This window comes from Oncorhynchus clarkii, chromosome 5, assembly GCF_045791955.1.
Source record: "Oncorhynchus clarkii lewisi isolate Uvic-CL-2024 chromosome 5, UVic_Ocla_1.0, whole genome shotgun sequence".
NCBI lineage: Eukaryota > Metazoa > Chordata > Actinopteri > Salmoniformes > Salmonidae > Oncorhynchus > Oncorhynchus clarkii.
This window is the reverse complement of record NC_092151.1, coordinates 35036451-35064043: the sequence shown is the minus strand read 5'-3', so window position 1 is coordinate 35064043 and position 27593 is coordinate 35036451. Positions and strand designations below refer to the sequence as shown.

General features: G+C 44.1%; 1 protein-coding gene across 5 annotated transcripts in view; it reads right to left on the bottom strand.

The window, feature by feature from the left end:
* LOC139408693 (unc-13 homolog Bb (C. elegans)) overlaps nt 1-27593 on the bottom strand; it is a 104332-nt gene that overhangs the window by 8784 nt on the left and 67955 nt on the right. For 3 of the 5 annotated variants that reach the window (XM_071152913.1, XM_071152912.1, XM_071152910.1), the window contains 20 exons: nt 18675-18721; nt 18461-18539; nt 17457-17531; nt 17110-17329; nt 16359-16586; nt 16020-16161; nt 15458-15627; nt 13111-13226; nt 12810-12973; nt 11870-12020; nt 11675-11743; nt 11488-11577; nt 11157-11294; nt 10044-10174; nt 9874-9959; nt 5225-5351; nt 5035-5131; nt 4804-4947; nt 2065-2142; nt 1658-1735 (listed from right to left, as the gene is read on the bottom strand). In XM_071152913.1, coding sequence (XP_071009014.1) covers nt 1658-1735; nt 2065-2142; nt 4804-4947; nt 5035-5131; nt 5225-5351; nt 9874-9959; nt 10044-10174; nt 11157-11294; nt 11488-11577; nt 11675-11743; nt 11870-12020; nt 12810-12973; nt 13111-13226; nt 15458-15627; nt 16020-16161; nt 16359-16586; nt 17110-17329; nt 17457-17531; nt 18461-18539; nt 18675-18721 — 2430 coding nt within the window. Of the gene's footprint in view, nt 1-756; nt 799-1280; nt 1302-1657; nt 1736-2064; nt 2143-4803; nt 4948-5034; nt 5132-5224; nt 5352-6190; nt 6233-6747; nt 6784-9873; nt 9960-10043; nt 10175-11156; nt 11295-11487; nt 11578-11674; nt 11744-11869; nt 12021-12809; nt 12974-13110; nt 13227-15457; nt 15628-16019; nt 16162-16358; nt 16587-17109; nt 17330-17456; nt 17532-18460; nt 18540-18674; nt 18722-27593 lie in introns of all 5 variants that reach the window. The other 2 variants (XM_071152911.1, XM_071152914.1) reach the window with 1 other exon arrangement.

The window sequence follows — 27593 nt, the reverse complement described above, 5'->3', positions numbered from 1 at the left end:
AAGTGTCTAATTTGTGTTGACAGGCAGAAGAGCGTGAGTCAGCATGTACTGTGAAGTTCCTGTGAACTCTTCCTACTCAGCTTCATCTGAGATAATGCCATTCCTAATCACTCCTTCCCTCCCACATCTCCCTCCTCCTCTACAGGAGCCCAGAACAGTCCGCCTTTCAAGTTCATCTCCTTACAGCACGACGCAGAGCTTTGACGACAACATCACAGCTTCACACAACCCCAGAGTTGTGCTTCTTTGAAAACACAGCTCAGATTAGAGTTCCACTCTCTACATTCATTAGATGAACACTGATTGTCTTACCTTAGAAAAACCCAACCACAAGACAAATGCCATTCATCAGCAGTGAATAAACACCAATTCTGGATACTAGCTTATTCCATGTATTTCACACTTTCACAGCCCCAATAATCTGAAACTGAAGTTCTTACCATTACACTTCCATACCCTCAAAAGACTAAAGACTCATCTAATTGGCCACAGGGAACTATCATGTGAGAAATCTAGCTCCAGTAGTTGACTTGTCTATGGTTTTACTATGGGGGTTCCTAAAGGCTCTATAGAGGGTGAACTCTATCCTACAGTCGTCTAATGATAAATACCCACCAGAGTCTTTCTCTCCTCATCCTCAGTTATGACCTGCTAGTCAGGGGGAAGGTGAGTTGGACAATACTTAATATGCAACAGGATCTACAACACTTTGGCAACTATCAAACAGCCTCCGACCAAAAGTGAACGAACACCCACCTTCTCGTCCTCTTCTTCCTCATCATCCAACTGCTCGTCAATCTTAAGCAGCGAAGGAAACACCTATTTAAAGTCAATTTGTCAAAGTCTAGTGCTACAATTCAGCCATGGATGCGTAAACCAAAACGATGGGATTACTAGGCCAAACTACAAACTGCTTTGCTCAACATCCAAACCACATAACTGACTTACTACGCAGTAAAAACGGAACAATCATTCAGAATAAAGCATGTCCTAAACATACTTAACATATAGATACTACATTGTGCTCTTAAGAAGGGATGCTAAACATACTGAAGGGACGGTAATGAAAACCTATAGACCGCACATAGCTTTATGCACTCTAGGAAATTGATCTAGGGACATAATAGAATCACCAAGGGCATATGTTAATGTAACAGTCTAGTAGTCTACACAATAAGCACTGGCTTATAGCTGCTATTGATCTAATGCTTTATTCCACATGGCAGGATACTACAGTAGCACACATCCACTTCTCCAAGTCACGTGAACCATCTCCCTACCATTGCTTCCGCTTTTGCAATCTGGTACGGAAAGACACAAACATGTTCATAATCTTGTCTATGAAGAACAGTCACACACAAAAGCAATTTTAACCATGTGTTCACAGAGCAAATAGTTGATGTTCTTCATTTCTCTAGGCGTGATGCCAGAGTAGCACATCATTCACTCCTTTAAATCAAAACCTGCCAACACCAATGGCTGCTCGACCGGCTGCATGAGCCCAGAGACACAATGCGCATGTAGTCTTCTCTAGGAGGTTTCTGGTGGTCCAGAGCACAGTGAGTATGAACATTGTTCACCCCGATTCCATCTTACCCATCTGTGACAAATAGCTATTTGTTATCATCTTTTCCCCGTACATAGTGTTGCTGCTTACCTGTTTGGCACCCATGGACTCAAACATCTTCTCCAGCTGGATACGCAACTGCTGCACATTGTTCATCAGTACACAGGGCTACAAAGGGGAAGAGAGCGAGCGATAGATAGAGACCATTTAGAGGTTGAAACTCCCAATGAAAACACTAAGGATACAGTCCATTAGGAAAGTATTCAGACCCCTGGACTTTTTCAACATTTTGTTACGTTACTGCCTTACTCAAAAATGTGCAATGTCTAAAAACCTGATTTTTCTTTGACATTATGGGGTATTGTATGTAGGGAGAAAAAAAAAACGCTTAAATACATTTTAGAATAAGTCTAACGTAACAAAATACGTAAAGTCAAGGGGTCTGAATACTTTCCGAATGCACTGTATGTTGTGTAAGGCAGAATATGAAGACTTACAATCTTCTCTTTGTCAGAGTAGGAGGGGAAGCTCTTGGTCAGAATGGCACTGTACTGCAGAAGAACTTTGGCAATAGTCTGTGAGGAAGAAAACGGATCATTACAGTGTCATTGGAAATATGTTCTCATTCCAACCACTAAATGACTGTCATCCTTTTCTGTTAATGGGTAGTGGCCTTTAACACTGGCTAGAGGCTAGTGTGTTTTTTTAGGTAAAGTTAGAGTGAGGGTATGTGAGATTACTGTCGGGTAACTTTTCTGCACTACTGCTGGAAAGAGTCCTCTGAAAGTGGGAATGCATTCCCTGAATATATTCTCTGTGATGAAAAACCTCAGTCTCTCTATAGACTGTGCCAGCCCAAGCCCAGCTAGAAAGTACGATTGTCGCATTAGACATTTCTATTTAATAAGAACATATCATATCCAATTCCTTTACACAAATGTTAAAGTCCCCCAGACAATGCTCGGGCTGCTTTTATAGAAATAGGATTTTCTAAGGCTAATATCTGTAATAAGGGTATAGTACTCTAAAATAAGAAAAGCAATGGTAAGGATTTCTCTAAAGGGCAGAGTTGGCTGCTTTCCAAAGAAAATGCAATGGGCGGTCATGATCATTAATCACTTTAATGAGATTTGGGGCTATTTCAAAAGGTTTGAGCAAATGCCAAACTTTTTCTCCCAGTAACCAGGTTTCCATCCAACCATTTCATGTGAGTAAAGTACATGTCGGATAAAAAATGTTTTGCGACAGGCCTGATGGAAAAGCTCATTTGTCAGAAAATGTTGAGAAAACAAAATACGCTAGACAAGGTGGGATCTTTTTGTGTGAATAAAATTGGGCGAGAAATGGCGGGATAAACTTGGAGTCACACAATGATATGTTGTGTGGTCCTCACACTACAACTCGGGAAAGCATACAATTTATTAGGCTACAGATGAAATAAATTCTGATCAACTTCACAGGGTTGGGTCTCCCGAGTGGCGCAGCGGTCTAAGGTACTGCATCGCAGTGCTTGAGGTGTCACTACAGACCCAGGTTTGATCCCAGGCTATGTCACAACCAGCTGTGACTGGGAGTCCCATAGGGCGGCACACAATTGTCCCAGCGTCGTCTGGGTTTGGGGATGGTTTGGCGGAGGGGGCTTTAATTGGCTCATCGCGTATTAGCGACTCCTTGTGGTGGGCTGGGCGGCTGCAGGCTGACTTCGGTCGTCAGTTGAATGGTGTTTCCTCTGACACATTGGTGCAGCTGGCTTCCGGGTTAAGTGGACGGTGTTAAGAAGTGTGGTTGGGCGGGTCATGTTTTGGAGGACGCATGACTCCACCTTAACCTCTCCCTAGCCCGTTGGGGAGATGCAGCGATGAGACAAGATGGAAATTGGGGAGAAAAAGGGGGTAAAATTTAAATTTAAAAATCTTCACAGGTTGATGAAAGTGCACGGTGATGAGCTTGATGTTGTTTTCCAATAAATATAGAGGGTCTTATTCTGGTAACATGATGATCAATGCTTGGCTGCCGTTTGAGAAACAAAAATATTCTCACTATTTTGTCCATAATATTCTCAACATGTAGGTTGCTTAACCAGGATCTGGGGAAAAGAAATGACGAATATGACTAGATCTCTTCTCTGCCCAGAAAGCTACCATTCAAGCTACCACTCACCAGTTCTGCGAGTTATGTCAATCAATATATATATATATATATATATTATATATATATATATATATATATATATAAATAACTCACCAAATATGCAACAATTCTCATTTACTGCAGTTATGCCCGGTACGTAGTTCCAGAATAGGTGTATATGAAAATGTACAAGCAAATGTATTGTTTTTGACCGGAAAAGGCACCACTAGGGTTTCACCACCTGGTTTTCCCCCAAATCCCAGTTGGAGGGTCCCGGAATCAGGAGGGAATGAGCCACGACATGCTGAATCCTCCAACAAGGATTTCTGGAAAACCATTTCTTGCAACCCTAGCGATGCCTCTTCAGGTCAAAAACAATACATAAAAAAAATATGATTGCTTGTAAATTTTTATTTAGACCTATTTTGGTACAATACATACCTGGTGTAACGGCAGTAAACTACGTTAGATGCAGGCACATTTGGTGAGTAACAAACATATTTTGACATAACTCTTGCAGAATTGGTGAATGGTAGCTTTCTGGTCAGAGATCATCATATTCATCCTATCCTTTGCCCAGACACTGGATCAGTAGGTAGCATACCTGCGCTGTATGTACAAGCTCTTGGCTAGAGCGCACACTGTGTGCCAAGTACAGAGTGGGCACATTCGCAATATAAACACACATTTATTCATGAACAAAACCATTAGAGTTGAAAATGCGGTGGAAGCCCATTTAACTTGTATTTTTTTATTTGGTACATGGAAATGTAACCACACGTTATTCTTATGTGCACTACGTCATCACGCACAGCCTTTACCCGCAACAAGTCAATTTGATGGAAACACATCTCTGGTGGGAAAATGTGCATATCTTTTTTTAATGCCGATTTTTCATATTCACATTCAAATGTGTTGCCAATTGGACGGAAACCTAGCTATTGTTTGAAAAACATTTCAAGCCAAAAGTAGAACTCAAGCATGACTCAGGGAGAGGTTCCCTAAAATGAATCTTACAGATGGTAGAGATATGAGAGAACAATCTATCCCAACAGGCATTTGTCAACAGGTCAGACAGGTAGCTAAGACAACGAGGGTAAGGTTACCTTGGCGAATCGTCGGCTGTAGTGGGCCATGACCTTTGGGTCAGGACAGTCCAGTTTCTTGATGATCTCAAAGCTCTGGTTGAGCTGGGTGAAGACGTCCACCACCGAGCAAGAGAAGAGAGCATGCTCAGATGTCTGCTGGAACTGGTGGGAGAAGGGGATGGAGACAATTGTAACTATATCGTTTATAGTGAAGAGCTGACAAAGATTGGTTATCTTCCCATTACTCACTCCATCTTTCTTGTCTCTCTCCAGAGCTCCATGCATGAACTCCATGGAAACGCTTTCATTCTCATCCAGCCACTGCAGCACAAACTGTAAGAACCACCTGCACATGGGAAAGATTGGCACCAGGGGTAAAATAGAGTGAACCTATTTTTATACACATTTCTTAAGTTAAAACAAGTCACGGTTAACTCACGATGGGTAGTCGGGTACAACCCCTTTGAAGTTTGGCAGGTCCTTCACATACTCATTGTACAGCCACTTGACCTTGAAGTGCAGGTTCATGTAGTCGGCACTCTTACACAGCCGGTGCTTTTCATGCTCTGTGGAGACAAACACCACTGAGTGAGTGTGTGTCTCTCTGAGGGTGTGTTTCTTTTTGTGCGTGTCATTGTGTACAAGTGTGCATAAATATGCACTTATGTATGAGTGTGAGTCATAATATTACTTTAAGAGACGTATGGATATTTAGGGCACATAACAGGTAGGATTCAGTAAGCTTGGAGGTAGAGGAGTGAAGAGCAGCCAGCCACCCCCAGCGGGCTGTACAGCCACAGCCAGGTGACATGAGGGCTCTCCTCTCTCAACTGGGCTTTGAAGTGGGCTTACTGCAGGCTGAGTGTGTGATGGGCAGCTCCACTCCCCTTGTGCCCCTGGGCACGGTGATTAACACACACAGTGTGAAAATGAGTTTCATGATGACAGAGGAAAGTTAGAGATGTACAATCCACCTCTGGGGAGAGGAGGTAACAGATGGGGTCCTGGGAGACATGAGCAGCTTTCACACCCAGCATATCTGCTCCTTGCTTCTGTCGCCCTCTCGCTCTGCACCGCATGAAGCTCTACTGTGTCTCACATCCCCAGAACTCCTCAATCCTCCCCTCTCTCTCTCCATACTCAACTTCAGTGTAGCTTGTTCCACATTCTTCTCCCTCCCTAGTAATCCCACTCAGCCCTCCGCCTTGCCCTCGTCGGAATAAGTAAAACATTGTCAGAAACTGTCCGACCACAGAGAAACAGCCTTCCCTATAGGATTACCTTTGCATCTCTGTTGGAAATGACAGTTTTCACTGGAAACACAGATCTAACTATGTTTATATGTTGGGGGTTCTGGGAGAAGAACAAGACAAGAGGAGTGATGGGGTGGAGTTGATGCTCTCACCAGCATAAAATGTCTGCCCACGAAGGTGGAATTCAGATGGGGCTAGAACACAGAGGAATGAGCACGGACCGAAGGAACGAAATGAAAGACAACAAGGCAACAAAATAGAAAGAAATAGATCAAGATAGAAGTGGAGAGGAAGATGGAATGGAGACGAGCTCCGGTAGAAATAAAATTATATTCAACACTAAAATACATTATATTCAACTGGGTGGTTCCAGCCCTGATAGCTGACAGCTGTAGTATATCAGGCCGTACACCAGGGGTATGACAACACGTTTTCTTTTACTGCTCTAATAAAGTTGGTAACCAGTTAATAATTGCAATAAGGCACCTCGGGGGTTTGTTGTATATGGCCAATATACCACGGCTAACGGCTGCATCCAGAACAGTACCTAAGAACCGCCCTTAGCTGTGGTATATTGGCCATATACTGTACCACACCCTCTCAGGTGTTATTGCGGAAATATCTAACGGCTAACAGAATACTGGCACATCTTGTAGAATAGCATAAGAAGAGGGTCTCTTATCATTTACAGTACAGTATGCAGTCTTACCCTGAAGCCACTGGTAATGATCAACGTTATCCATTACTGAAAGAAAGACATGGTAGAAGACACATACACAATGCTGAGACAGAGACGGAGCCACAGACAGGGGGTGGAGAAGACAGACTGGGGAGATGTCCTTTTCCTTCTACTGTTACTTAGTACCTATAGTACACTCCACATGAACAGTTGAAGTCAGAAGTTTGCATAAACCTTAGCCAAATACATTTAAACTCAGTTTTTTACAATTCCTGACATTTAATCCTAGTAAAAATTCTCTGTCTTAGGTCAGTTAGGATCACCACTTTATTTTAAGAATGTGAAATGTCAGAATAATAGTAGAGAGAATGATTTACTTCAGCTTTTAATTATTTCATCACCTTCCCAGTGGGTCAGAAGTTTACATACACTCAATTAGTATTTGGTACCATTGCCTTTAAATTGTTTAACTTGGGTCAAACAGTTCGGGTAGCCTTCGACAAGCTTCCAACAATAAGTTGGGTGAATTTTGACCCATTCCTCCTGACAGAGCTGGTGTAACGGAGTCAAGTTTGTAGGCCTCCTTGCTCGCACACGCCTTTTCAGTTCTGCCCACAAATTCTCTGTGATTGAGGTCAGGGCTTTGTGAGTAGTCTTGCTTTCTTTATGGCGGTTTTGGAGCAGTGGCTTCTTCCTTGCTGAGCTGCTTTCAGGTTATGCTGATATAGGACTCGTTTTAATGTGGATATAGATACTTTTGTACCGGTTTCCTCCAGCATCTTCACAAGGTCCTTTTGCAGTAGTTCTGGGATTGATTTGTACTTTTCGCACCAAAGTACATTCATCTCTAGGAGACAGAACGCGTCTCCCTCCTGAGCGGTATGACGGCTACGTGGTTCCATGGTGTTTATACTTGCGTACTATTGTTTGTACAAATGAATGTGGTACCTTCAGGCTTTTGGAAATTGCTCCCAAGGATGAACCAGACTTGTGAAAGTCTACAATTATTTTTTTTCCTGAGGTCTTTGCTGATTTCTGTTGATTTTCCCATGATTTCAAGCAGAAGGTAGGTCTTGAAATACAGTGGGTTAAAAAAGTATTTAGTCAGCCACCAATTGTGCAAGTTCTCCCACTTAAACAGATGACTGTAATTTTCATCATAGGTACACTATGACAGACAAAATGAGAAAAAAAATCCAGAAAATCACATTGTAGGATTTTTAATGAATTTATTTGCAAATTATGGTGGAAAATAAGTATTTGGTCAATAACAAAAGTTTCTCAATACTTTGTTATATACCCTTTGTTGGCAATGACAGAGGTCAAACGTTTTCTGTAAGTCTTCACAAGGTTTTCACACACTGTTGCTGGTATTTTGGCCCATTCCTCCATGCAGATCTCCTCTAGAGCAGTGATGCTTTGGGGCTGTTGCTGGGCAACACAGACTTTCAACTCCCTCCAAATATTTTCTATGGGGTTGAGATCTGGAGTCCAGAACCTTGAAATGCTTCTTACGAAGCCACTCCTTCGTTGCCTGGGCGGTGTGTTTGGGATCATTGTCATGCTGGAAGACCCAGCCACGTTTCATCTTCAATGCCCTTGCTGATGGAAGGAGGTTTTCACTCAAAATCTCATGATACATGGCCCCATTCATTCTTTCCTTCACACGGATCAGTCGTCCTGGTCCCTTTGCAGAAAAACAGCCCCAAAGCATGATGTTTCCACCCCCATGCTTCACAGTAGGTATGGTGTTCTTTGGATGCAACTCAGCATTCTTTGTCCTCCAAACACGACGAGTTGAGTTTTTACCAAAAAGTAATATTTTGGTTTCATCTGACTATATGATATTCTCCCAATCTTCTTCTGAATCATCCAAATGCTCTCTAGCAAACTTCAGTCGGGCCTGGACATGTACTGGCTTAAGCAGGGGGACACGTCTGGCACTGCAGGATTTGAGTCCCTGGCGGCATAGTGTGTTACTGATGGTAGGCTTTGTTACTTTGGTCCCAGCTCTCTGCAGGTCATTCACTAGGTCCCCCCGTGTGGTTTGGGGATTTTTGCTCATCGTTCTTGTGATCATTTTGACCCCACGGGGTGAGATCTTGCGCTGAGCCCCAGATCGAGGGAGATTATCAGTGGTCTTGTATGTCTTCAATTTCCTAATAATTGCTCCAACAGTTAATTTCTTCAAACCAAGCTGCTTACCTATTGCAGATTCAGTCTAGTGCAGGTCTACAATTTTGTTTCTGGTGTCCTTTGACAGCTCTTTGGTCTTGGCCATAGTGGAGTTTAGATTGTGACTGTTTGAGGTTGTGGACAGGTGTCTTTTATACTGATAACAAGTTCAAACAGGTGCCATTAATACAGGTAACGAGTGGAAGACAGAGGAGCCTCTTAAAGAAGTTACAGGTCTGTGAGAGACAGAAATCTTGCTTGTTTGTAGGTGACCAAATACTTATTTTCCCCCATAATTTGCAAATAAATTCATAAGAAATCCTACAATGTGATTTTCTGGATTTTTTTTCTCATTTTGTCTGTCATAGTTGAAGTGATGGCAATTACAGGCCTCTCATATTTTTAAGTGGGAGAACTTGCACAATTGGTGGCTGACTAAATACTTTTTTTGCCCCACTGTACATCAACAGGTACACCTCCAATTGACTCAAATGATGTCAATGAACCTATTAGAAGCTTCTAAAGCCATGACATTTTCTGGAATTTTCCAAGCTGTTTAAAGGCACAGTCAACTTCGTGTATGTAAACTTCTGACCCACTAGAATTGTGATCGTGATTTATAAGTGAAATAATCTGTCTGTAAACAATTGTTGGAAAAATTACTTGTGTCAGGCACAAAGTAGATGTCCTAACCGACTTGCCAAAACTATAGTTTGTGAACAAGAATTTGGGGAGTGGTTGAAAAACGATTTTTAATGTCTCCAACCTAAGTGTATGTAAACTTCTGACTTCAACTGTATAGTCTGGGGCTCATTCTTTCGCCATATAGTCACAACTAACACAAACACACTCAGACAAAAGGCCAGATAGGGCCATTAAGACTGGGAATATGGTATTAGTGGTTGAGGAGCTTGACCCCAAATTGACGCAGACTGGACACGTGTCTGCTCGGCTCCTGATCGGCCATCTGTGGTGACTCACCCTCCATGGCATACTTCATGTCCTGGGAGAACAGCGCCCACATGACTTCAGCACACACCTTCCCCACATTCAGCTCCTGAGGGAACCTGGAGGAGAGATGGTAGAGAGTATCATTACATACTGGAAATATTACAGGAGTACATAAATTATTAGTGTGTGTGGATACTAACTGGTTGAGCACGGGTGTGTAGGAGTTCCTGTCCTCCTCTATGATGGAGACTATAAGGGTGATCAGTTTGGGCCAGAAGTCCAGGTTCTTGATGCTGGGGCCTTGCTCCTCCAGGGGAAGATCCTCTTTGTGCTGGACCAGAACACAACCACACTCCCAGTCAGACAAAACACTGAATGTAACACTGGTGGATTAAAGTGATATCCCGTGACATATTCATATGAAAAGGGTGTTGAATCAAAAACACATTTTGACCAACTGCAAAATGATATGTTAATTGTATAGACACTCCTCTAAGAAAAACAAATGATCGAAACTTTATGTCTCTATCATAATACGTTCAAATGTTAGAGTTTTTACCCTTATAATGGTTAAAATTAGGGTGACAAAATAAATGGAGACCAGAGGAAAAAAAGTGGTCATAAATCAGGAAAACAGCATCACGTCAGCTAGGGGATATACTGTGCAAGATTTAAGGTTAACTGACAGGCTCACTGTTGAACTCGCCATCTTTCTTTTCGAATCCGGAGGACATAAAACAATAGAGAGGTAAGATAAATACTGATTTTGATACATGACATAGTATTTTAATATACGCTGTTCATATTCATGCGAAATCCCTGTTCTTTTCCCAAAGACTTCTCGCAAAAACAAGCGTATTTCTGTGAAATGTCAACGGAACACTGAGGGTACTACAAGCTTTTTATTTATTTTCAAAGCCTTTTGCATTTAATTCAGCTCAATGTCATGCTAATTTTGATTATTGCGACACTCAGTAACAACTTGGAAGACAAAAAGTAAATTCCTCAAAAGTGTCGGCGATAAAGCTGCACCAATCTGTCAACTGAGCTTGGTGCTCATTATGGGATGTACTAGGTTATGACATCTGACTTTTTGATATCATGTTAATGATATGGTAGATAAAGACCCCACTGAATGATTCAGAACATGAACAATTATACTTGCCTTAGTAAAATGTATTTCTAACATAATGAAGTGAAATGTCATCACCAAAGTGCATTTTCAACCACTCTGGGTAGAATATGAATATCCTGCATTAATTCTGTTAGTGTAAATGGCAGTGAGTTGAACTAAGATCGACTGTGTGACTCACTGTGTCCAGCAGCTGGTACTGGCGGCTGTACAGCTCCTGGCAGTTGTTGAAGATGTAGTCGTAGGTGGAGTTGAGGCAGGCCTTAACACAGTCCCTCACCACCTGACTGGCTCTAGGGGGACTCTGTAGTTCCTGGACCTGAACACCAGAGGGAGATGATGAGTGTTACAGAGAACACTTACACAGCACAATAAAGAGTGATATATCATGATGATTTACAGTCATAGCACCAGTACTCATTGAGAGTAAGAAAAACTAAACACATCAAAGGCAGGAGTAGAGAAAATGTTTCTTCACAGAGAGTCTTTGTAGCCCATCCCTTTGCCTATACCTTCATCCTGAAGAAGGTGATGCTGGTCAGTAGGTCCACAGTGGACTTCAGGTCCTGGAGACGATCCTTACTGCTGGCAGGAAAGTTGTTCTGAGGGAGAATAATTGGGGACCATTCCATGAGGAAAAACAGAGATAGAAGGGGAAGGTGCATATTTAGAAGTCAATGTTAAAACTTCTCAATTTACCCTATATGTGGAGAGGTCAATGCGCAAGGAGTTGTGGAGTTGATCCAATAGCTTGACAAAGCGCTCTTTCTGTTGGAGGGAAGAGAGAATTAAGGTGAAAATCATTCAGAGAAAGACAACCTGTGGTATATGACAACTACAAGGTAAATGGTGTTATTGGGGTTGGGAGAGAAAGGGGTGTGGGGCCATACGAACCCCGAAGTTGGAGGCGGCGAAGCGGTCAGAGGCGGAGACGTTGGTGGAGGCGGTGGTGTGGGCGTAGAAGGCATTGATGTTGGCCAGCAGGGTGCTCATCACTGCCGGAACGCCAGGACACATGTACTTAGAGGACAGGCAGGCGAAGTGCCTAAACACACCAGGAGAGGGCACTGTCAGGGAGGGCTCAAAGACAGCAGCTCAATGTTGGTTGATTCTACTATTTAAAAGTTTCATTATGTCTCTTGTTCACATACCATAATTATCACAATGTTCAGGTCGAAATGCTAAGAACATGTTTATGTAATTTGACCCAATTTATACCACACAGACATCTTTCATTATTGGGCAAAATAATATACAGTAGCAGTGGATTTCAGGGACGTAATAGGATTTACAACACACTGCACAAGAGCAGGCCTATGTTTAGCTAGCTAGCACTCTCTCTGGGGTCAGGTTTTCACCCAATGATCCCTCACTATGTGGGATGGCTGTCTCATTTCTCCCATCAGGCCCCTGCCCCATTACGTCTGAGGGATGGCCACCTGAGTGTACTTTGTGTAAATGATGGAGCCAGTTAACAGGCATCTGTACGGAAAATGGCACCTCATGGAGACAAAGCCATTCTTAGACCATTTATAATAGACTTTCCTTCATTTGGGGCCACCAGGAAATGACAACAGCACCAAATGGCTATTTCATATTAGAGAAAAGGGGGAGGAGAGGGGGAGAAGGACAGAGAGTGAGACGGAGAGAGCACAAGAGAGAGATAAGATAAATAACAGAGATAAGAGACGAGAGAGTGAGAGAACAAGAGAAAGAGAAGAAACAGAACGAGAGAAGAGAGAACCAGAGAAAGAGAGCGAACAAAAGAGAGATTGAACAGAGCGTGTGATAGCAAGAGAAAGTTAGAGTAGATCGTCAGATTCCTCTGACTCACGTCATTGCTTGGTAGATTGACTCGATCCCGTATCGCATGGCAAACTCGTCCACTATCTCCTGGGCCACCTCGTCAAAGTACACCTTCCAGGCATCGTCTCCTTTGGCATCTGGGATCCTCACCACCCCCTGGCCCAGAACGTCCGTTGAGTGGTGGAAGAGGTTCTGGAAGGCAGACGGCCACAATGTCCGTGTGATACAGAGACCCACAAGAAGATGCGTTTCAGAGCTGGTTTAGGACTAGTTTCACTGATGGTTTCTGCAGTAATCTTACGAACAGAGAGATGTACTGAGTGTTGTACCTCGTGTAGACAGGTGTACTGGACGTGATAGGGAGCCACTTTCTCCTCTCCCTTGATCTCCACACTTATGTGGAGACGAATAGCGCCGGACACGGCCGACTTGTCGGTCCTCTTCTCTGTAACAATAGACATACAAGTCAGTGAGTCAAATAATATAATCTAGATCTGTCACATTGACCAGGTCTGCTAATCAAATGGCAATTACAGACTATTACTATCAATGGGTCTACAGTGGCTCTGCTACAAGGCCATTCAGTGGGTGCTATACTACTAGCATTACTACAGTTTGTACTGAGGACAAGGGCTCAGGGTTGTATGGATTTGTCCTTGTTCTTCCGGCTGAGGACACTTCAGCTGGTCTTATTCTGGAAGTGGCGTGTTCGGCAGCTCATCCCCGGCTATTTCCCCTGACAGCCACATTATCAGGGTAATTCGTACGTGTCGTCTAAGCGGTCGCGATACGACTGGAGTGTGCTACATATTAATCAAGGAGGAGATCTCCCCTAAGAGGATGGAGGAGGTGAAAGAGAGAGAGTGGCTTTGCGTATGATTTCACAGCTCTTTTAGTGTTGTATCGAACACAGTCAATGAGTAACATCAGCTAAATGTATATTTCACAGTCTAGGGAAAGTGTACAGACGTTTCCCCTTGTCATAGAGCTAACACACTAAACAACCACTTTAACATTCAAGAAGTGCTGTTCCTTTGAAGGCCTTTTCCGTATCATGGCGGAGTCGTTTTCAAAAAGTCATGATTAAACAGGCAAAGAAAGAGGCCTGCAGCTTCAGAATGGCACAGTTAATCACATACCCATGCACGCAACAAACACACCACATCAGTAACTCATGCTGGGTCTCTCATCTGCAGGGATAGGAAGTCCATGACAGACAGTGAGGCATCCCTAAAAAGGTTGACTATCATTAAGAGGAGGAAGAAAAAGGAAAGCCAAGGGCGATGAAACAATTCACTTTTGGAAAGTGTTTAAAGCAAGAAGAACATTGAAGAGCTTTTTCAACACCCCACCCTCCTCCTGAGTCCCTAACCAGCCCACTCCAAAAGGGAGAGTGTAAAAGCTAGAAAACAGAGGAAGAAAGAAGCCATGTGGACAAAGGAAGACAGAAAGGGGCAGGAGAGGAAGCACAAGTGAGAGTAAGCCCAGGGGAAAGTAAAGACCATGGTGGTGACAGCCAATGTTTTCATCCAGGGCAAGTAGGAGCCTTAGGGCCACTCCTCGCCTGTGCAATTGGGCAAGACAAATGGTATTGCTGGCCAAGGGAGACGTGGGTAATGAGGTACAAGCACAACACAGACTGGACTAGAGAAGAGGGCTACAATGTAGATCAGAGCTGGTGACATATGAGAGGCAGATACACTAGGGTGCTAACTAACCCACTGTGTTACAGTAAGAGGTCTTGGGTGTTGCGGGAGCTAGCACATAAGGATTTCACTGCACATTTCATGAATGCTGTCAACTGTGTATGTAACAAATACATTTTGATTCAATGTTTATTTTCTTAGACTTTCAACCCATCATTAACTAACCCTGGGACAGACAGTCCATTAAGACAAAGCACTGTGTAGCAACTAACAATCTGTTAGTTGAAAGGGTTGATTTCAGCCCTCCTATAGAGTATAATAATAATAATAATAGAGTATAATTCAAAACGGAAAAGGAGGGAATTGGCAGATGCAATGAGGACGCTAACAGAATATGCCTTTGGCATAACTTAGAAGAGTAGATGTATGAGTGATAGGGATTAGAGCAGTACATATCTGGAAAACAGAGGATTCCAGGATAAAAGCAGCATGAACAAAACAAACAACCTTCACCCTTTTGATCATCTGAAACGTTTTGATTCTCACACCAACCCCATCAGATCAGAAGGGAATATTCCCTCAAAGCGGCGGCTGAATACAAGCACTTCTACGTTGAGACCCGCATACACACACTAAAAATAGAGCCTCTTGGACACAATGAGGAGGGAACACAGGGGCATGTGAGGACTGAGGAGAGGCTGTGAAAGGAGGAGGGCCCTGTACACTGGACACTTTCCAACGGCTCAGAGTTGGCCTGGTATGGACAGTTTCATGGCTTCACTCCAGAGAACACATTAACATTAGATTAACATAGAATCAACAACTCCAAAACAGGCCCTGTGTGAAGCCACTATTTCTCAGGGCTGCGATGCAGTGGAATGTCCCCCTTTGACGCGGTCATTCTTACCATTCTGATCCCTTTGACTTATCTGTACATGCACTTAACATAATAACGATGGGTCTCGAACACAGGCAGCCACCTTCGTCTCACATACAGTCGACATTATACTGCAGGATAGCGAGGACGTACCCAGGTTATACCAGACGTCCATCTCTCCGCTGAGCGTGCGGACCTCGATGATGCTCTGACCCAGGAAGTCGTCGGACTCTCTCTTCAGACGCTGCTTCACCCGGGACTTGATGTCATCGTCCTCGTCCCACACACGCACCTTGATGCGGTCCGACGAGTTATGACACTCGCTGGGGGAGAAAATGAGTAAGGTAGCTTTAATGTGTAGATTTCATACCAAGAACAGATATGCATGGTAACTACATTGCGTGGATGCTAACATTGCAGCTCATTCTAAGGTAGTAGAACTGAACTAGGTGTGGCCTGATGTAATATAAAGGGAAGAGTTAATTACACGTGTGTGCTCCACTACCATGAATAAATTAGTGTCTCCCATTGTCAAATGGCTCCAGACAGCGTGTGATATTTTGGAAGTGGGTTAAACATGACCACATACGTCCTTTGGGTGAGGAAATTTAGACTGCCTGAGGCTTGAAGTCTTGGCCTGCTTACACATTAGAGGAACACGCGCTCTCGCAGGATAATACTACTGACTACATGTGCAGGGCCAAGTCAGACTCACAAGTGGAACTTCTCCTCCCAGACAGGGTTGAGGTTGCCGTAGATGGTTTTGGTCCTCTTCTTGGTCTTGCCCACCTGGACCGTGACATAGGGGTCGCTGGAACCCGTCTTATCTTTGGCCTGCAGTCCCTGGGCACACAGCACTGCAGACAGACATATGAACAGTGAGACAGGGAAGCATCATACCACAGGTGGACAGACAGGATGACACAGAGTCATTCGAAATCAATAAAGACACATGGACAAAGTCAGATGGGGAGAGAAGACTAGTTACAGTACAATAGAACAGTCATGGAACGTGACCACTGGTGCAATACCATTACTCCCTGTGTTGGTGTACCTGTGATGGTGATCTTGGCCGACCACTTGGAGGTTCCGTCCAGTACACTCTGTTTGATGGTCTTCATCTGCTGAGCGTGGATCGCCTTGCTGACGACAAAGACATCCCGGATCACGTCAAAGATCTCCGGCTTGTTCCTCTCCCTGATCTTCATGCGGTCCTTCATGGCCATGATGATGTTCTGGGTACGATCCTCAGCCCCATGCTTGGAGCTCTTCTCCGCAGCACCTAGAACATCAGAAACCATCCAAAAGCAGTACATGGAATAGGAGTCTCTTTGTGGCACCATAATGTGAAGGTTGTGATGTAAATATTCATATATATTTCCCCAGTTGTTAAAAGCTATTTATTTGACCATCCGAGTCATCAGAATGACAAAGCACTTGGATGTATAATTATGTCTTCAGTGCAACATCAGTCATAACCAACAGAGTACACCATATAATTCCACTGTACTTTACATATCACTGACAGCTGTATTCTGGGATGGTGAGGAGGTAGGAGTAAATCAACAGGAAAGTTCAAGCCACCAACTCGGTTGACAAAGTCTGGAAAAGTGTTGACCCAGCCAAATGAGAGAAATTATAAAACACAAATCTATTGCAAAATGCATATCTGTGTCTCATACACTGTCAATCGTGTGACTGGCTTTTCAATGCATCAGATCGCTCAGTTTAGCAATACGGCTGCGTCGTCGCAACAGGATCCTAAACATACTTTGTCTGTCTAGCTTCAGATGTGGTGTACTTACGCTGCAGGCAGTCAGCATTCAGCAGTTCCTGGCACTTCTCGTGACACTTAACACCGCACTCGGAGCACCTCATGCCCTGGCGGGCAATGCCCCACAGCAGCCCCTCACACTCGTAGCAGTAGGTGGGCGTGGTGGCCGTCCACACCTCAAAGTTATGGGGCGTGGTGCAGGAGATGGGGTAGATCAGAGCCTGAAGAGTCTTCTTATAAACGTGGTTCTTCTACAGAGGGGGAGGAGAGAGGATACTGAGATATTACTTATTCCTATGATATTGGTCCTCTCAGGTGAGTTTTGAACAGAGTCTTGATTAATTCAGTAGAGTAATATGCATCCCATGATGTACTCACCAGCTCCTCGTCTTTGACAGAGGAGCGCGCGGCCATGGAAGAGGTGATTCCAGCTTTTCTAGCCTGGACCAGTGACTGTGGACGACAGGTGAAAATCTTGTTAGTTGCCATGTTAAAACAACTAAACCCAAACAGTGATCACAAAGATTGGTGGAGTATTGTAAGTGTTCTGTGAACCTTTACCCAGTGAGTGTACTACCCAAGTGAGTAGAACAAGGCCCATAGAGTTAACACCAGACCGGGTGAAGGAAGGAACTAATGTAAGGATTGTTACAACACAGGTCATGTAAGGTGATAACATGGGAGGAACTAAACCATCACTGACCAGTCAAGATGTGTGTGTGTGTGTAGGTGTGTAGGTGTGTGTGTGTGTGTGTGTGACCAATGGAGGATTCAGTTAAAACTCCAGTAGTGATGGTCTGTACATGGCTCAGCATGTAAGGGTGGAGAATAAAACCCAACAGAACAAATCAATTTATCATATGAATGAATTAAGGGGAGAGGTAGAATACGAGGAAGGGAATATTGTTTTAAATGGTTATATCAAGTAGGAAAACTACAGTGCAGTTGCATGGTGACATTTGGTTACTCAGGTGCAGCATGAAACCCCTGTTGCACATTATTTGCAGAACAGCTGCATGGTGTACAATCTCTTGTCCTACTTGATATACAGTATAATAAAAACAATTCTGACTAAAAGGAGCAATTGTGTTTTTTCCACTTACCATAGCCTGACCAAGGAGAGTGATTGCATTCAAGAGAATTGTGGGGAATAATTAGAGAGAATGTAACACTGGTTTGACATGTGCCTCACTGGGTGATAGCTCTGTGATTCCTTATGATGATATCACTTTTTTTCAAGCAAATGCTTAAATTATCAATTGAATCCTTAATTATCAAGATGCTTCTCTTGTTCTGGTATTACAGGATAGAACAACATGTACTGACAGACAGGACAGAAAGTGTGATTTGAAGCATTGAGACGGATGGGAAGCAACACCTACCACATCGCTGACCAGAGGTATAGGCTTCCTCTTACGAAGGTCTGGCATGCTGTCAATCCCAAACAAACCACTTCCACCGCTGTGGACACGGAACAGAATGATACACTCGTACAGAATACACAAACACATGCATCAGCTTTTCCAGCACATTAAAAAGGTATGTGAAATATAAATCAACATTGACAGAAATTATTTGGGCATCATCATGATTTACCCTGGTTTGATCCAAGCTTGTCTGGAGTTGGGTCCATCATCTCGTCCCTGCAGGATTTAACACACATTAGTTTTTCAGAGTCAGTAATTAGACCACAGTAATATACTTAATCTTATATGTTAAAAAATGTACACAGAGGTTAGTGAGAATGGAAAGAGACAGAGCAGGTTGAGTTTCACCTCTTGGATGGTACATGCAGAACAAAACCATTTCAGAACAGCATTTTAAGTAATGTCTCGAGACAAGGAGAGGATTACATTTGATCCATACATGGCATCTAATGATTGTTGCCAAATTGAAAAGCCTAAAATAGATCAAATTCAACAACCAAAATGATCATTGTTTATACATACAGTACTAGTCAAAAGTTGACACACCTACTCATTCAACAGATTTTCTTTATTTTTACTATTCTCTACATTGTAGAATAATAGTGAAGACATGAAAACGATGAAATAACACATATGGAATCATGTAGTAACCAAAAAAAAGTGTCAAAATATATTTTATATTTGAGATAGCCACCCTTTGCCTTGATGACAGCTTTGCACACTCTTGGCATTCTCTCAACCAAGCTTCACCTGGAATGATTTTCCAACAGTCTTCCATTGGTGTTATTTCATAGTTTGTCTTCACTATTCTACAGAAAATAGTAAAAATAAAGAAAAAACCTTGAATGAGTAGGTGTTCTAAAACTTTTGACCGGTATATGTGTTTATCTCAATAGCAAGAGGGAGGTGCATGTCAAATCAGATGTGGGAAGGAGATGAGGAACACTGAGCAGTTTGCTGTCCCACATCACTACAATGTACAGATGCAGATAAAGCAAGGCACAACTTGTTTTTGTTGCACAGTTCAGAGTACAACAGAGAGAACTTTGGTTTGGGAAGTACATTGGATAATTATTTTGGAGTTTTACAATAACTATAAATGTTTTCTCTCTCTTCCTCTGAGGTAAAGTGTTTCATCAGCGCCAGTGCTCCTCTTCCAGTCAGATTAATGGGGCTACAGTTAGGTAGCTAGACCCCTCTGGGGCTCTCCTCTCCCAGTACTAGGAGGTTCTGACAGCGTTTGAAACAGTTCTGAGGGAACCAGGTAGATTCGGCTGTTGTATGTAAACACTGAAGCCAGTGCGAGAATATGGCTTCTCCAAAAACAACTTCACCACAGTGTTTTCTATTGGTCTGATCCTGCCAAGAACATAATTATTTTACTCTATTCAGGTTTACAGAAATAATAGGAGCTTTTAATTCAATCAAAACATAATTCTATATCCATTTGAAAATGCATTCATTAGGTGCAAACCTCAAAAATAAATCACAAGCAAAGAGTTAAACACCTCAGTTCAAGGTATGACAAACAAAAAGGGACCATGCTTGGCTCCGTGCATACAATATAAAAACACCCAACGGCAAACACAACAGTCGCACCAAAACTCAAACTATATCTGTGTAAATGAAAACAACAAAACATAACTGAAAAGGGAGCTCATTTGAAATTCATGAGAGTAACCTGGTCATCTTCTCTGCTGCCATCTGGAAGGAAGAACATCCATCAAAAAAGACAGCATTAGGATTCATGTATATAAACAGCTAAGAAGATCATAAATAACCAGGTCAACTATACTACCAATCAAGTGACAATTTTCAATCCAAGGTGTCAGGATCTATCATATCTTATACTGTTACATTAATAGTTAAAATTATGGGCTAAACGTGTAATTTCCATCTAATGAAGAGAAAAGCAGTCAGAGTTTAGGTACATAGGGAATATGAGTGTTAGATTACTTTTTTTTTTTTGCTGTACTTGCAAGTAATGTAGCACACGAAAGGAGATCTACCTGGATTGAACTCCTCCTCAGAGAATGTGGACTGGGATCCTTGGGAAGTTTTGGAAAGTTTACGTCTCTGTCTTTTTTCTTTCAGGATGCGCTGCAGATTAGCAAGGCGTTCCTTCTTAGGGCTGACAACATCCTGTTCTCTAAACTCATCCTGATCAGCTCCATCATGATCTTCTCCTATTGGACTTAACCCTGTTGGACTTAACCCTATTCCCTCTGGGCTGATGTTAAAATCTGCTGAACTCTTCCCAGCCCTTCCTGGAGGACTGTGGTCTGGTGTCAGCTCTGGGTTGGACAGTTCTCCATCAGTCTGATACTCTCCTTGGCTCTCTAAATGCTCCATGGAGTGATACTCGGTAGGGGTGCAGGGGGAGTGAGTCCTTTCATTTGGGGATGCTTGTAGGGAGCAAGGCAGGTTCTCTTGGGCTGGGCTGCAGTCCACATAGATTGAGGCCTCGCTGTATTCTTCCAGAGGAGACGCAGAGCGAACGTGATCAGTTGGCATAGTGATCGCTCCCTCCGGGGGTTCAGGGGAGCAGGTTCTGACAGGAGAGGGAGCTGCTTCTGACTCACTGTCATCGTTGCCAGGCTCCGGGCTCGAACCCTCCAGCTTCCTCAGAGCCCCTTTCAAAGCAGACCTAAAGGTGAGCACAGCCTTCCCAATGTTTTTCACATCAAATCCCACATTGAGGAGCTGGGTGTTCTCAGGCTCAGGGCTAGGCAGGTCCCCCGACCCCCACCCTCCTGCATCGTCTCTTGGGACACACTGTTCAGTCCACTCCCTGTCCAGGCTCTCAACGGATCCCACATCCAGGGTGTCAGCGGAGGACGTATAGCGGCCATAGGGGGAGTGCAGCTCCAGGTAGCCATCATCACAGTCTGTGAGCAGCACAGTGGAGCAACTCATGCTCCTGGACGGCCCACAGCTCCCCACATCAGCATAGGCGTCCATTGTGTGGTAGCCGGAGCTCCGAGAGTATGGGCAGTTGGCTGAACAGTCACACACTAGGTGTCCATTGCTGCCCTGCTGCCTGGGGTGCCGCCAGTCCACCACACTGGACGAGCTGGAGGGGGAGTTCTTATGGATGCCGAACAGCAGGGACAGGTGCTCTGAGCTGCTGTGGGAGGACTGGCCTGTGGTGCTGCTGGTCTCTCCTGTGGTGTACCTGTCCCAGGCACCTGGCCCTGCACAGTGGTCCTCCACCTCCTCCCCACTGTTCTGACAGGAGTAGATGTCTTCTTCGCTCCAAACGTTCTCATCGCTCCACCCCCCATCTCCGCTCACACTGTGCTGCATGCCTGCCGAGGCCCAGCCACTCTGCCATAGCCTGGCCTTAACTGAGCGGTACCTGGCATCCCGGTCCAGAGTGTTGGAGCTGTGACCTGATGACAGGGAGCTGGTGCTGGGGCAGTCATGGGCATACCCTTGGTCCAGGTAGGAGAGGCTGGCTTGACTGGGCCCTGGTTGTGAAGAGGGCACTTCTGAGCTGTGGTCGGAATTCTCCTGGTCAGCTGGTTCGGGTTGGCAAGGAGCTAACCTTTCTCTCCATGTTTTAGGTGACTCCTGGGGTGGCACCATCATCATCTTCACTGGGTCTTTGTCCCAAGACCCCTGCAGGCGCTCCAGTAAAGGACTGGTGGCCCTCTTGTGGAAGGCTGTGACAACATTTTGACAGCCCGGGCTGCCACTAAGCCTCTGAGGGGTCTGGGGTCCTGGTGCTGAGGCTCCAGAGGAGTAGAGCTCCCCTATCTCATTCAGCACTGCATCCACACAGCAGGAGACCTCGTCCACTGAGCCTCTCACAGAGGTCAGGTACTGCCGCAGGTCTGCGATCTCCTCCTGAATCTTGTTGATACCTCTCAGCTCTTTCAAGATGTGTTCGACGAGGTCACTGGAGCATTTCTCTCCCTCATCTTCCTCCTCTTCACTAGGAGAAGGCCTGTGTGTGTCCTCCACAACCCCGATCCCATCCTGACATTCAGCGCTGCTGTTCTCTCCAGAGGGAGTGATGGGTAGGCTAGCGGTGGGGCCGTTGGAACTTACAGTACCGGGGGCGTTGATGAAGCCCTCTCTGTTCAGCGTCATATTCCCAGCCACAGGTGGGTTTAGAGCCCCTGTGTGACTTCGGCCATTGGGCAGGGAGGAGTGGAGTCCAGTGAACTCCCCACTGGAGGGGTCTCTCTTCAGGCCACATATAAATATGTCCTGCTCCACAGGGGAAAGCAGATCCTGGGGCTGGTGGATGGAGGGCTCCCCCGGCCCTGCCGGGCCCTGCAGGAACTTCTGGAACTTCCTCCGCAGGCTCCGGCCCACCTTGGGGCTCTGAGTGCTCTTCTTACCTCCCAGCTCCCTCCTCTTGGACCACTTGTGTGGACTGTGAGGTGCCTCTACACCGCTGTATTCATCTGGTCCACTGAGGCCCTTCTCGTGGCCCCTAGAGAACATCCCTGAGGACTGTCTGGGGGCCTGGCTTCCTGGTCTTCGTCCTCAGGGGCCAACCAGCACCCTGGGCCTCAGTTCTTTGTGTGACCACACAACATCCTGATGATGTAGAAGAGACTGATCTGCTCACAGAGCCATGTCCATGACTGGCAAGGCAGAGAAGACAGAGACATAATACAACTTTGTTTTTCAAAATATTATTATATACACAAAGATTTTTTTTATTTTGCAATGTTTGTTTCCTATCAACATGAACCTTCCCTTATGCATGCGTACAAGCCATTTCATTCTTTACATTTCAGTCATTGGCATACAGTACACAAATCCCTCAGAGAATCAATAAACATATTTATAATTCCACCTTCATTTTGAGACCTTGCCAGTATACACATTTTTCAGTCCAACAGACCAGAAAGCAGAGAGAGAAAAACACCAAATTCCTGATGCTATATAATGGCCGCTATATAATGTCTGGTGATATCATTAAAAAACAAATTAAATAAGTGGTGCTATAGCCAAGATAGGTAAAATTGCAATGGATGACTGGATGAGTTCTTTGAGCAGTCCGTTTCTATATGGTTTGCAAACAACGCACATAAGAATTTAGCTAGCTCATGCCAATGCATTCCCATTTACACTGCCGGCAGAATCATACAAAACACACAGACAAAATGCAGACACTCAGGCATGGGAGAGTGGGAGTAGAGGGCATTCATCTCTGCAACGCCAGAGAGATAGATTATGTTGGAGCGTGGAATTGTGATAAAAATCCCACATTGATATTGGGGGTCATTGTGAGTCAAACCAATGCTCTGTACATCAGTGGGTTGGCCACTCACCCCCTCTCTTCAGTCACGGAGAAGGAAGGAGCAGGGAAATGATCGGACACCGTACAACTGTTATAAACTCTATAATTAGGACATGATCAAAAGACAGCCTGGTAATTAGTTGACGGCTCAATTCTCTCCTCTGAGTAAGGGTATTTTTTGTGCACACACCAGCTGCAGTAGAGATGCACTATATATACAAAAGTATGTGGACGTCCCTTCAGATTAGTGGATTTGGCTATTTCTGACAGGTGTATAAAATCAAGCACACAGCCATGCAATCTCCAAAGACAAACATTGGCAGTAGAATTTCCTTACTGAAGAGCTCAGTGACTTTCAAAGTGGCACCGTCATAGGATGCCAACTTTCCAACAAGTCAGTTCTTCACATTCCTGCCCTGCTAGAACTGCTCCGGTCAACTGTAAGTGCTGTTCTTGTGAAGGGGAAACGTCTAGGAGCAACAACGGCTCAGCCGCAAAGTGGTAGGCCACACAAGCTCACAGAACGGGACCGCCGAGGGCTGAAGCGCGTAACTCGCAAAAATCGTCTGTCCTCAGATGCAACACTCAGAGTTCCAAACGGCTTCTGGAAGCAACATCAGCACTAGAATGTTTGTCCGTAGCTTCATGAAATGGGTTTCCATGGCCGAGCAGCCGCACACAAGCTTAAGATCACCATGCGCAATGCCAAGCGCCATTGAACTCGAACAGTGGAAACGCGTTCTCTGGAGTGATGACTCAAGCTTCATCATCTGGCAGTCAGACGGATGAATCTGGGTTTGGCGGCTGCCAGGAGAATGCTACCCGCCAGATGCATGTAAAGTTTGGTGGAGGAGGAATAATGGTCTGGGGCTGTTACTAATATAATTGCTCAGAGAAACATATTTTGTTTAAAGGTGTAAAATATAGAAATCGAACTGCCATTTCCTTGTCAGTTTGTGACAAAACAAGCAATGGACAGTGTAGATAATCATTGTACCATCTAAACCGCTGTGAAATACAGTATCTTGTCATTAAATCCTAAAAATTTTATTTTCTGCAGTTTGAAGCTGGTGTACAAAACCGAAAGCAAAAGACACAAAACGAAACTTAAAACCCGGGAAGCATAGAAATAGAGCGAATAGAACAGATTCTTAGAGGGTGCCAATAATTATGAACCTGGATGTACATAGAAATCCACAAATGTACTCTATAGTGAGGCAATAAGTAAATATGCACTTACGCAACAGCCAACTAACATTTAAGGATTCATTGCTTGTTCATTCACCCAGTGTCTCCTGACCCCTCCTGCCTCAGCCTCCAGTATTTATGCTGCAGTAGTTTATGTGTCGGGGGGCTAGGGTCAGGTTGTTATATCTGGAGTACTTCTCCTGTCCTATCCGGTGTCCTGTGTGAATTTAAGTATGCCCTCTCGAATTCTCTCTCTCGGAGGACCTGAGCCCTAGGACCATGCCTCAGGACTACCTGACATGATGACTCCTTGCTGTCCCCAGTCCACCTGGCCGTGCTGCTGCTCCAGTTTCAACTGTTCTGCCTGTGATTATTATTATTTGATCATGCTGGTCATTTATGAACATTTGAACATCTTGGCCATGTTCTGTTATAATCTCCACCCGGCACGCCACCCCACATAGCCTGGTTCCTCTCTAGGTTTCTTCCTAGGTTTTGGCCTTTCTAGGGAGTTTTTCCTAGCCCCCGTGCTTCTGCACCTGCATTGCTTGCTGTTTGGGGTTTTAGGCTGGGTTTCTGTACAGCACTTTGAGATATCAGCTGATGTACGAAGGGCTATATAAATACATTTGATTTGATTTGATTTTGATTTACCCCTCATCCCCACTGATCCTGGTTGTTTGAAGCAGCTCAAACAGTGACAGCCAAACCCTATCCACTCACTGTGTGCCATTATGCTGTTAAGAACCAACCCGCTGAGGGGAATCAGTGCTGCACAATTTCCCTCCCCATGCTGCTGTCTCTAACTGAATGACAGACAGAATGGTCAGTTTAACCACCATCATGCTGTGTGGTTCTGTGGCCATTTGCCCAGACCAAGAAGTCTGTATCAGACAGAGCACAGGGTCGCTGGCTTAACTTTCTTTCCTGTCAGCTTTTGAGCTAGTTTATCATCTACGTCTAACTGGACTGGAGTTTGATGCATATACTGTAGCTAGAGCACATACCAAACATATCTAGGAAAATGTCCAATAAGATAAAATGTACACCGAGTATACTAAACATTAAGGACTCCTTCCCAATATTGAGTTGCACATAAAAACAGTCTCATGCATATAATAGGCCCACAAGAAGGGGAGACAAATATACTATGAAATCCATCTAACTGAGGACGAAATTGTCAGAATTATTTTTTTGGCACTGACCCAAAAATGATCAGACTGAATACAGTCTGACAGCAGCCAATGATCCTCTGTGGCCAAATCATGCTTTCTGGTGTAGTAGCCCATTATTTATGATTTAATTGATTTCTGTATTGACAAGAGTAGACTAATAAGGCTATATCATTTTGACAATTTAATTCAACGTACCTTATGGACGTGCCTCCTATGCCTAGTACTATATTAGACGCAAGTTCACAATGTAACATCACAAAGGTACTGCAAAAACGGCTTTGCTCCCATCTGAAATTGATAGGGGAGTAATTTTCTGGCTGGTGTTAAGGTGGAGAAACTAAGAGTATGTACAAATATAGGAGACAGTGGCGAACCGTATTGGGTATTGGTCTTCGGCCTTCGGTGGGGGGGGGAAAAAAACCTTCCAACATGTTGTACCAATTGCCCAAATCAAGAAAAAGAACATGAACATAGTATCAGGTCCTCAGATCCTGAAAAGGTTCTACAGCTGCACCATCGAGAGCACTCTGACTGGTTACATCACTGCCTGGTATGGAAACTGCTTCTACCCCCAAGCCGTAAGACTCCTGAACACATAATCAAATGGCTACCCATACTATTTGCATTGCCTACCCCCCCCCCCCCCCCCCCCCCCCCCCCCCCACCCACTCTTTTACACTGCTGCTACTATGTTATTATCTATGCATAGTCACTTTAATAACTCTACCTACATGTAACCTGTGCCCGCGCACATTGACTCTGTACCGGTACCCCCCTGTATATAGTCTCGCTATAGTTAATTATTTTACTGCTGCTCTTTATTTATTTTAGTTTTATTTTTTATACTTATCGGTATTTTTTAAAACTGCATTGTTGGTTTGGGGCTCGTAAGCAAGTTGAACCAAATAAACAGCTGGACTCACTAGGAGGGTGTACAACAAAAGCAGGATCAATGAGTTAGCCAGATAACTTTGATAAACAACCAGAAAGCTAAACTTAGATATGTGTTTTTAGTTGTTAAGTTTAGTAGACCATTTCAAGCTTATCAAAATAAAGTGATTTCAGAATTGAGGTAGGCCAACTCCTTACTCCGCTTTCTCCCGTTGTGCCGTTTCATTCAAATTTCTAAAGAAAAACTTCAAAGAAATACTTTCAATGGTATTTATTGAAAAACCATCCTGTGGCTACTTCCAAATAGCCCGGTATACAGTATACAGTATACCGCCCATGCCTAACACTGACCGTAATATGCAGAGCACACCATGTAGGAGACCACACTTTTTGTACAACAAATAGGCCTGATAGAGACAGCAGTCACACACAGCATGATGCTAAACGATAAGCAGCCCATTCACTCTGACATAATAAGCCAGTAGGTCCCAATCATAAGAATACAAAAACACAACCATTAGGCTAAGCATTTCCCAACCAAAATGTACAAATATTACTTCCCAGTGCAAAAAAT